This window comes from Eurypyga helias, unplaced genomic scaffold, assembly GCF_000690775.1.
Source record: "Eurypyga helias isolate BGI_N326 unplaced genomic scaffold, ASM69077v1 scaffold6270, whole genome shotgun sequence".
NCBI lineage: Eukaryota > Metazoa > Chordata > Aves > Eurypygiformes > Eurypygidae > Eurypyga > Eurypyga helias.
This window is the reverse complement of record NW_010227556.1, coordinates 466-11,460: the sequence shown is the minus strand read 5'-3', so window position 1 is coordinate 11,460 and position 10,995 is coordinate 466. Positions and strand designations below refer to the sequence as shown.

Sequence of the window (10,995 nt, the reverse complement as noted above, 5' to 3'; positions counted from 1 at the left end):
AGCAGCGAACGCTCTTCCTCCGGCCCACGCTGGGTATTCATCGGGGCACGCGTTGGCCTCCGTCCCCTCCTGCCCTTGCCAGTTGGAGTGCAAAGCCAACAGATTCCTTCGGAGTTGGCAAATACAGCTCACTTGAAGTGGTTCGAGATATAATGAAATACTTGTAGTCTGCAAGTTGAGTGTTTCCTCTTTATGCCTTGTACTTGGATCTCCAAAACGTGTCCGTTTCATACGTCCAGCGTAACGCAAGAGCCCTCATCAGACAAGCGACGGATGTAGATAATGACAGTGGCCTCCCTGCCCTGTTGGTCTGTTTCTTGCCGAATTTCTCTCTTGCAGAAGAGCGGGATGGGGAGTCCCCATCTCCTTCGCTCTGAATTGCTCTCAGAAAGACTTTCTTTAGAACACTGTGGCATGCAGATACCTTCTGTGGCCTCCTCTGGTGTTCTCTTTGAAGAATGGTTTTCTCATGCCAGCAAATAAGGAATTACTTAAATATTCATGCTTGCTGTTCTGCTGAATGACTGTAATGTACTGCAGGTTTTTTAATTCAGCTGGAAAATGCTGGATTATATAAAAGCTTCTAGATGGTATTGGCTGGCCTCTCTCAGATATGGAAAATTGGCTTCATCAGAAGGTGAATACTACTCTGGCCATGACATGCAAACTCATTGGAGTTCGTCTGATTGAGCAAATTGTTCTAAAAAATGAAACCAGACCCTTGCAACGACCTGGGACATCAACCTGGTGGCAGACATCTAGGACGTGGTACTGGGACAGGATGAACCAGGATGGACTGGCTGTGGTGAAGGTCTTGCAGCTACGAAAAATGGATCTGTAAAGTGCCCTGTGCTGCAGCGATAGGAGAGCAGGGGCATAGATAAAACCCAGGGCTCAAAATCATTCGTTTCCTCAGGTATTGTGGATAGGGGAATTGCTGTTGTTTCTAGGAATTGACTTAATTTTCTCTGCAGGTTGGTGCAAAGCCAGAAGAGACAGTTTGTGAATCTCTTTAAAGGGTATAAAAAAAGTGCTGAAAACGTTTATTCTCCTGCCCGTGTGCTGTTTGTGAAAAGCCTTTCCCCCTCCTACTCTTCCTCTGAGACCCAAACCTCTCCTCACCACCGTGGCGTGACTTCACTTCCTCTATCGCAAACAGATCAGACGTGTTAACTTAAAAAAACCTCATGAAAACAAAATAAACCCAACCGCCCAGAACCCCCACAAGTGGGGAGTTGACAAACGGTTACTGACCAGTTAATCTTGCAATATTTTAATGTTTCCTCTGCGTACTCGCCCTGAGTCCTCCCCCTCATCGCCCTGGCTCCCGCGTCCAAAGCGAAAGCTCCTTAATTTGCCCCGTGAATCCAACTTCATCCCACGCAGAAGGCAGGCACCCCACCCTGTGCAGGAACGAGCGGGCCAGGTCGCTTGGGAGCATACCCTGACCTCTCACACTCCTAGCTTTTTTTTGCAATACCAAGCAGGATTATTAGGTCAATAGTTTCTGTAATCTGCAGAGGATTACACTGCTCTGCGGCTGCTGTAAACTATAGGGGCTTTCCCTTAAAGAAAAAATAAATTCTGTCTGTCCTTTTAAAAATTCCTTTTCATTAATATTTTGCCTCTAATACCTCCTTTTCCTCTCCCACCCCCTGCACTCGCTGGCTCACGTTTCAGCTGGGTCCTGGAGTTTTTTGGCACGTTGTGATGCTGCGCTTGCACAGAAGCGTCCCAGCGAAACACAAAACAGAGATGGGGGTCTCGGGGTCCTGGTCCCTTTGCTCCGGCTGCCCCTCGGCAGGGAGGAGGGTTGGCCGTGGGTGCAGAAGCTGCTCTGTCCCTGCGTGGGTTTTCTGCAGGTCACGCTTGGCCCAGAAGCTTGTGCTGCTCCTGCGTCTTTTTGTGAATAAATAGAATTTTCAAAGCTTCCCCCACGGAGAGAGTGAGGCTGAGTGAGCTGGGGCTGGCTGCTTTATCACACCATCTCTCTCGGGGGAAGAAATGGCTGTGTCCGTCAAGGCTTGCCATTTTCAGGGGCTCCTCATGACTCTGGAATAACCAGATTCCTGGCTTCATGCTTAATCCTCGGCATAACATCAGCCTGTGTCGGTCAGTCTTGACTGACATGGCCTTTTCATCTAGCGGAGAAGGTTTTTTGGATGTTTTTCTGGTTTTCATCCCCCATGTCAGCTGTGCCCCAGCACCGCCTGCCAGGCAGAGCTGAGACCCAAGCTGCTGGCGTCGAGCATCCTCCACCCTGCACCAGTGTCACCTAATGCCGCTGGGCACCTCCCATACCTGTGTTAGAGCCCCTGGCTCCACTGCGTTGTCTCTTCCGCTGGGGTCTCCCAGCTCTCATGCTCTTTTTCCCACTTTCTTACTGGTTTAGGTAATACCTGTTGCCTGCAGCGTTGCATCCGTGCTTACGGTTGCTTGGAGATGGTTCATCTGACAGCGCGTGCGGTTATGGCACCAAGCGCAGGCGCCAGCTTTAGCAGAGTGCTGTTCAGGTGTCAGCAAGCGTGTTTTAAACTGTTGCTGCTGTCAGGTTGTTATTTCCTGTCTGGCAAGAAGCTGCTTCTGCAAAGATTGGTGGCTTTGTAACCCAGTTTTATCTCGTAACGGGCAGGTGGAATGAGCTGTTGCGGTTTGTGAGCGTGTTGTCTCAGCACAGCGCTCCGAGCGTGCCGTGGCTGCGGGCACTAGCGAAGCTGGTGTGGGATTGGAAGCCAGCGGGATGACATCCTGCTTTTCCAGGCTGAACGGCTCTGGTTTGCAACCCAATTTTAAAACTCGATTGCTGGTAAAAGCCTCGGTTTATGTCATGTTGTTGCTAACACTGTTCCATCGGGCAGGAGGAGAAAGAGGGATTTTCAACCCTTGCAGAGCAATTCTCCGCTGATGTGGTGTGCCCGTCCGCAGGTCATTCCTCCCGGGATGCTGAGGGCGCTGGCAGGGACGGCGCTGAGAGCTGCATCAGTGAAAAGTGAAATCCTTTTAGGGTTATTCAGAGGTGAGCTGCTACGCACTGAGAATTTTTGCATCTCGGTGGCTTTTATTTATGCAGCAGCTATCCCTGCGAGAAGGGAGAAACTGGGATCAGCGCAAAAATCCACGTCACCCTCATGCACGTGTGTCTGCCTGGCTTCCAAAATCGCTGGGCTGGCATCTGCTGGCACTGACAGCTTGCTTGGGCACGGTGGGCTGTTCTGGCAGGATCTATTCTCCAGCTCCAGGAAAAGCAGACAATAGAAGGCCAAGCAAATGTGCTCTGATGCTGCCACCTATCTATAGGTAGCTCTAATTGCTCACTGATGGCCTTCCTATTTCATGTTTTAATACACTATATGTAGGTCAAACTCAGTTCAAAGATGATTGTACAGTGCTGAATTGCAGGAATATTTTTGGTAGGGCCGATCCTGCCTTGGGGCGTGGGGTGATGGGTTTTCTCTCCCATCCCCAATCCCTGACGCCTCCCTTGATGCATAAACCCGCCCTGACTCCGCAGCTGGAATTCCAGTGCTCTGCGGTCCTTGGGGGTCTGTTCCTCCTCCTGATGGCATTTTCCTGATGTGTGCAACAGAAGGGCTCTGCAGCCAAGCAGGCAAGAAGCCAGCAGGCCATTTGCTGCATTGGAAGGTCATTTCTGCAGCACTAATTGGGGCTGCTTTAACCTTTGCCAGGACCAAACTGCTCTTCCCCAGTTCACTGGCATCTGAAATGATAAATACGATGTGAAACCCAATTGCTAGTGTTTTTAAAGGAATAAAATTAGGCATCAGTATAGCTGCAGCAACATTCCTGTGAGAAATGAGCATAATTTGAAAAGACAGCGACTTGATTGGATGGGATTTGAGCTGCACGGGAGCCTTTGAATCCTTCTCAGGCAGCATCTGAGATGAATGGATCTCTGGCCACAGCGATAACGGGGCGTAAGTAACTGGTTATGTGCTGGCAGTGTGAGCTAGGAAGGATGTTACACACAGATCAGCTGAAGGTTTGTTGGTGGCTGGGAATGATTCCCTCCCCGATTCCGTCTTCCTGTTTATACAGAGAAGTGACAACTCGGCCGTCTGCTGTGGCACGGCGCAGGATGCAGGAAGCAAAAGGAGTAGCCTGCTCTTCAGAGGGGCTGGCCCTTGGCTAACCATCTTTCCTTTCCCCTTTCCAGGTGTGGCAGATTCCCGAGAATGGACTCACCCTGTCCCTGACAGAGCCAGTGGTAGTCTTAGAAGGCCATTCCAAGAGAGTCGGCATTGTGGCTTGGCATCCGACGGCACGCAACGTGCTGCTCAGCGCAGGTACGGTGTGTCAGGGCTGCGGGGACCGCAGGCCTCTCTCCCGTGTGCTTTGCTTGCACACCGAGTATTATGGAGAAGAGCCTGTTGACTTCTTACTTCCTCTCCCAGCTGCTTAGGGCTGGTGGCTCACAAGACTCATGGCAGTGCCTGGGAACACCGGGACACGTGGCTCACAGCCCCCATCCTTATCTTGGCCCTTTATCTTCAGTTTACAGGGAGGAGAACCAGGAAATTGTTGGGAGGCCTGAACTGTCTGCAGGCCTACAAGAAATCTGGTGGGGACTTTTTACAAGGTCAGGGAGTGACAGGGCAAGGGGTAACAGGTTTAAACTGAAAGAGGGAGATTGAGATTGGATATCAGGAAGAAATTCTTCCTGGAGAGGGTGGGGAGGCACTGGGACAGGTTGCCCAGAGAAGCTGTGGATGCCCCGTCCCTGGAAGTGTCCAAGGCCAGGCTGGATGAGGCTTGGAGCAACCTGGTCTAGTGGAAGGTGTCCCTGCCCATGGCAGGGGGTGGGGCTGGGTGGGCTTTAAGGTCCCTTCCAACTCAAACCGTTCTGTGATTCTATATTTTACAATTTAAAAATTGTTCCAGGCTTATTTGATCTGCCAGCTTCATCCACTGCTAACTCTTTACATCTGTACTCTCCTCATCCCTGTCTTCACTTTTATAAAAGGCCCAACTGCTTCTCCTTTCCCATGATCCCAGGCACTCTGGCTGGAATTACTCCTAAGAAACAGAGGAGAAAGGATGCTGTGAGGTCATTGCAGTCTCCAGGGTTCCTCCCAGTGACAACAAACTGATTTGGGGTGTCTTTCCTTCCCTTACCTGCTCCTCCAGTCCTGTTCTCTATTTTGCTGTCATCTTATCTTAGGCTTCATACTTTGTCTTCTTGCTGTCTGGTCCTTGAACAAAACCACTCTCCTGATGGCTGTAGTCCTTGTGAAACTGCTGACCTCAGCTTTTGCTCCTGCCATTCTTTTTTTCCCCTTTGATCTGCTGTTTCTCCGGCTGTCACTTGCCTGTTTTCCATCCGTGCCGCTTTTGCCCTTTCTGCCGCAGACCTCCCTGACCTGAGGAGGCAGCAACTGACTACCAGCCAGCGTTCTCACGCCTAGAGTTGTCAGAACATCACCCCTTTGTCCTTGGCACCTCTGGCTCTGTAGTCCTGCAGCTGAGCCACGACCCAAGAGCTTCTGCACAAAGCTCTCGCAGGAGCAGGGGCCAGGGCACGCTTTCACAGACCTCCTTCAGCTGCACCTCCTGCTTTTCCCTTCAGCTTCCTCCCTGACAGGGACCTCTCCCATCCCTTCTTCCAGCCCCATGCCTGCCTGGGGTGGTGGTTATCTGTGGGAGCAGCACCCAAATACCCCCACATAAACTGCCGTTGTCTGGGACAGCTACAGCGCCTCTGAGAAGGTGCTCGACGCTTTCAAGAGGGGAGTTTTGTGACTCCTCTGGTTGCTTGGTCCATGCTCTGAGCCTGTATTTGGGTGAGGATGTGCTGCCTGGGGCCCCGTGTACATGGTGATGCACAGAGCGTGTTAAAGAGGCAGCATCCAAGGCTTTGGAGCTGTGGCAGCTTTTGTTCCTCATTCCCTGCTCCTGGCTTTTTTTTTTTTTCTGTATACCCCAGTGTTGTGACTTAAGCTGTTATTTTCTATTTTAGGTTGTGATAATGCAATCATCATCTGGAATGTGGGAACAGGTGAAGCCCTCATAAACTTGGATGACATGCACGTGGATATGATTTACAACGTGAGCTGGAATCGCAATGGCAGCCTAATCTGTACAGCTTCCAAAGACAAAAAAGTTCGAGTTATTGACCCCAGGAAACAAGAAATCCTTGTTGTAAGTCTGATAGTTAAAGAAGCAGCTGGGTTTCACTCCAGCAGTTAGCACGACCATACAGAGAAAGAACCTTTTTGCTTAGTGTATACCATGTTTAGTTGTGCTTTTCAAAGTGAGGAAGAAATTAGAGGAGGGATAGTGGTGGTTGAAGGATTTGTCTGGGCTTACTGGGATTAATGTTTGAACTAGGATTTTAGGGCTCAGTTTTAAAACCTGCAGGAGTGTAATTCCACATCTAATCCTTTTGTATAATTACAGTTCCAAAGTTGTGTATGCAAAGTGGAGATTTAGAACCCTGCATGTGCATCGTGCCTTGCAAAGAATCCTTCCTTCAACCTTGCAGGAGTCTGATAGGCAAAGCTGAAGCGAGCCAGGAATGACCACTTCTTTTGTAGTTTAGTAACTGCTTTCTTCCCTCAAAAAGATAGTTGGATGTTGCTCCGTATAGTTGGGATCCTGGGTGGAGGAGCAGGGTGTCCTGCCGGGGATTCTGTGCAGCCAGCAGAGAAGCCACCACCACGTGGGCTTCCTGTTCCTTGCTAGAGGCTAACCTGTAAACCCCTTTCAGGAGAAAGAGAAGACCCACGAGGGAGCCCGGCCCATGCGAGCCATTTTCCTCGCAGATGGCAACATCTTCACAACCGGCTTCAGCCGCATGAGCGAACGGCAGCTTGCCCTTTGGAATCCGGTAGGTTCCTGCCCCCTTACTCCGTGGCTGTTGTCACCTCCGCTGAGTTACTGCCCCAGACCTGCAGTCGCCCGCTGTGTCCATGTGCTTGAGCATCCTCCCTCCTCCACCTGCTGCCCACTCCTGCGCGGGGGTTGCCATTGTAGGCTGGGTGTTCCCTCAGTCAAGGAGTTGAGTTCCACGGTATCGGGCGCAGGGGTGAAGCTGGCAGCTGTTTGCAGCCTCGGAGACGATGCAGGGTGGCTGTGGGAAGGCCGCCTCATGCTGTACGTTACACGTGCAGAGCCAGACAGCAACAATCCCATCATGCTGGCACAGGGCACTCACTAACATGACACAACACATCTTTCCCTTGACTCTGCATTTCTTTGGGTCCCGTTTTGATTGCATTTTGTGATTAAAGTGTTCACAAGCTTATTGATTCCCCAAGGAAACGTACAGCATTCCTTGTGGTAACACAGAGCCTTCAGGGTGGTGAGGACACCGCTGCAAAGGACTGTTAATAACTTAAAACCCATGTTAACGTGAGCTTTTCCTTTCCTCAGTAACGTCACTGCCATGTTTTTATTTCCAGAAAAACATGGAGGAGCCGATAGCCCTTCACGAGATCGACACCAGCAACGGCGTCCTGCTGCCGTTCTACGATCCAGATACCAACGTTATTTACTTGTGTGGCAAGGTAAAGCTTTTGGAATGACTGGGCTTGTGCAGAGTGACGTTCTCTGATGTCTGAATGAGTGATGTTCTCCAGGTGTCTCGACTGAGAAAGGTAGAACCGAAAGGTAGCGCTGAAGACAAATCAGGCTGTTCTGAAATCGCTTTGATCCTCCACTCTCAGGTGCACACAGCCCGGGAAGGTCTGGTGTGCAGTCAGATGTGTCTTTGAGGTGGATTTGCTTAGGTAAAGCTCCTCTTAATGCAACAAGTCAGATATCATTCATCAAAACATCTCTTGTGGGTGTTGACCCAAAGGATTGTACATTAGTGTCCGAGGAAGGTACATCTGAGATACTACCTTCCTTGTGCTTGAAGGTGATGGAGCATGTAGCGACACTCACTGTCGTTTTGTGGGGTTAAATAACAGAAAACTGGAATCACGTGCTCCTTTCTAAAAGCAGTTTGTAGGCATTAAGTGCTCTAAAGTGCCCACTTTGGAATGCCGCAGTTTTGGGCTTCCTACAAAGAGGAGCCAAAGACAAGATGAACAAGTAATTACAGAGCAGGATCCATACAAGTACATTCAGGAATCCCATCTTTGTGACCAGCTAATGAGAAATACTTGGTTTATCTCTCTGCTACCTCTTTGGCCGTTTCAGAGATGCCAGTGTAGTAGAATCACCTGGAATCACAAAGAGAGGCTGGTATGAAGCCTTTCTGCCTGACTGTGGCACAAAGTTTAGCTTTTTCACGAGGGGAATTTGTCACCCCCAGCCTTGAAACGCGAGCTCAGGTCACTGTAATGCAGTATTTTAGCCTCAAAAAAAAAGAGCTATAAACTGCATCTTGCTCTGTGGCGGCGTTCCTGGAAGGCAAGGCTGTCGGGTGAGAGCCATGGCTGCCTATCCCAGCAGGGACCAGGCAGCCTCTGGAGCAGTCTTCCGTTCGTTCTTGCAGGGTGACAGCAGCATTCGCTACTTCGAGATCACGGACGAGTCTCCCTACGTTCACTACCTCAACACCTTCAGCAGCAAAGAGCCGCAGAGGGGCATGGGGTTCATGCCAAAGAGGGGCCTCGATGTGAACAAGTGTGAGATTGCCAGGTAAGGAGGGAGGCTGTCGGGACGGGTGGTGGCGTGGTAGCAAGCCAACCCTTCCCCAGTTCAGCCGGTCAGAAATGGAGAATCCTGCTGCTGGGGGTAGGACTCCGCGGCTGGAAGAGCTCTCTGCCACGGTGTTGTTCCTGTGACGTGATGCAACACTTGTCTGTGCTGATACAACCTCAGAATGTGCTGGGGCTGAGGCCGTCTATAAATAAGTGATGTCTGGTAGAATACGCTGTCTGCAGAAAACCCCGGCATCAGGTTGGTTACAGCCTCCGCTGTCAACCTGTCGGTGATGAACTTGTGGTGCCCAAGGCTGATGGCAGTCTCCAGCTCGTATGCGGGCTGGCAGCTGGGTTTGGGAATTTGAGAGTGGTGAAGGCAGCAGCACAGTGCCCAGAGTGCAGCTGTGATTCAGGAGACATAGCAAAGGAAGGAAGCATCTCTGGACAGCAGGTTTGTGTCACAACGACAGCTCCTGGCACGCCACTGGCAGGGAAACATGCTGGGTGTTGCCCCTGATGCCCTTTGATGCTGCTCTGATGATGAGTGAAAGCAGGAGCCCCCGGAAGGGAGCAGAGCCTGCGCTCGCCTGCGGCAGATGAGTATTCCGGTGGCCAGGCTGAGGACATTCCCAGTTTGGCCCTGTCCCGGAGCAGGGCTGCGAGGGGTGGCCAGCGTGCGCAGACAGGTTGGCTGTCCTCACGTCTGAATTGGCACTTTTCTGTCTGATTTGAAAGGTTCTTCAAACTCCACGAGAGGAAGTGCGAGCCCATCATCATGACGGTTCCTCGAAAGGTGAGCGCTGCGGGCGGGCGATGTGGCTCGAAGCCGGCTCGTGCCTTCCTGCCCCAAAGCACTTGACCAAGTCATCTCTTCTGGCTTGCAGTCGGACCTCTTCCAGGATGACCTGTACCCGGATACAGCCGGCCCAGAAGCAGCTCTGGAAGCAGAGGAGTGGTTTGAGGGGAAGAATGCCGATCCCCTTCTCATCTCCTTGAAGCACGGGTACATTCCGGGCAAGAACAGGGATCTCAAGGTGGTCAAGAAGAACATACTGGACAACAAACCTGCCGCAAACAAGAAAAGTGATCTCATAAATGCTCCAAAGAAAGCAGCCGATGCCTCAAACACTGTGAGTAAAACCCACAAGCTTTTGGGGACGGTGGCCTGAGACGTGATTACCACGTGCTCCTTTGAGATTCTGGGAATTAACCAGGGTGCTGCAGCTTCTGAAACAGTTCTGTCAGAGCCTAAGCACCTGTGACTGAAGTGCTGGGATTTGAGTGCCGGTGGGTGACCTGGGGTCAGGGTGGTGCTTGACTTGTGGTGTTCCAGGCAAGGTTTCTGTAGCTGTGAAAGATAACTGGGAATTATGACACAACGGAGAGCTTGGCTGCGTGTTCCAGCCTCCCGCCTGCCTGGGAGAGCTTCTGTGCACCCCTTCCCTGTGTAAAACCCAGCACAGACGGTGGGACAAGGGAACCTCGGGCTGTGCAGGACCAGGAGGAGGTTGTACAAGTTGGTATCAGGGGGATGTGGCTGAGACAGGGGACAGTAACGTGCTGTGATGTGGAATCACGCAGCTGTCAGTCACGCAGGTCCTTAAACGCTGTTCAAGAGGAGATGGGAGTCCAGCGTGTCCTTGAAGCTTGCACTGGTGCTGCTGGATGCCCTGAGCATCACAGCTGCCGTCCTGCCAGGCGTGTCACACGCGCAGCCCGCTCCCCCGCGCGCCCCGGTGCGCTTACGGCTCGCGAGTCCGTTCCGAGGAGCCCCTTGCTCCGAGAACTCCCGTCCGCAGAGCGCGTCCTGGCTCTCCTAACCTCCACGCCTTTTCTCTTGTCTTCCAGCAAAACGAAGCCAAATTGGATGAGATTTTGAAAGAGCTGAAATCGATAAAAGACACGATCACCAACCAAGACGAGCGCATTTCCAAGCTGGAGCAGCAGATGGCAAAGATTGCGGACTGAGCGGGAGCGAGCGGCGCTGGCCCTGCCGCCAGCCCAGGCACATTCCAGTTCCCCAGTTCGGCAAGCAGCAGCCTGCAGCATTCCAGTACGAGCTTTCCTGTTCTCCTAAATTCACGTCAACGAGAGCCGATGATTAAAAGCCAAGCTTTTTAGTGAAAGATTTTTTTTTTCCTGATGTTTTAATGAATTTATGTGACTGTGTCAAACAAGTCAAAAAGATTAAGTGCTACTTTTACAATCTTTTTTGTTTTGTTTTTTCCAGATGTTACGAATTCTTGAAAACAAATCCAATTCTGACTTTCAATGTTGTGCCCAAATACCTTGTTTTTCTAGATATAGGGACCAATGCCACATTGTTCTCCACCATTTTTTTTTTAAAGTTGCCAAAAAAAAAAACAAAACCCAAACAAACACCAAA

General features: G+C 51.0%; 1 protein-coding gene across 1 annotated transcript in view; it reads left to right on the top strand.

Annotated features, from left to right (window-relative positions):
* The window catches only part of LOC104513275 (coronin-1C), a gene marked incomplete at its 5' end in the record, with an annotated part of 14,040 nt that extends 3,070 nt beyond the window's left edge, over positions 1-10,970 (top strand). The window contains 8 exons of the mRNA XM_010156583.1: positions 4,175-4,304; positions 5,975-6,156; positions 6,725-6,844; positions 7,419-7,523; positions 8,459-8,604; positions 9,345-9,402; positions 9,494-9,739; positions 10,458-10,970. Of these exons, the coding sequence (XP_010154885.1) occupies positions 4,175-4,304; positions 5,975-6,156; positions 6,725-6,844; positions 7,419-7,523; positions 8,459-8,604; positions 9,345-9,402; positions 9,494-9,739; positions 10,458-10,577 (1,107 nt within the window). The remainder of the gene's footprint in view (positions 1-4,174; positions 4,305-5,974; positions 6,157-6,724; positions 6,845-7,418; positions 7,524-8,458; positions 8,605-9,344; positions 9,403-9,493; positions 9,740-10,457) is intronic.
* Between the last annotated feature and the right edge of the window lie 25 nt (positions 10,971-10,995).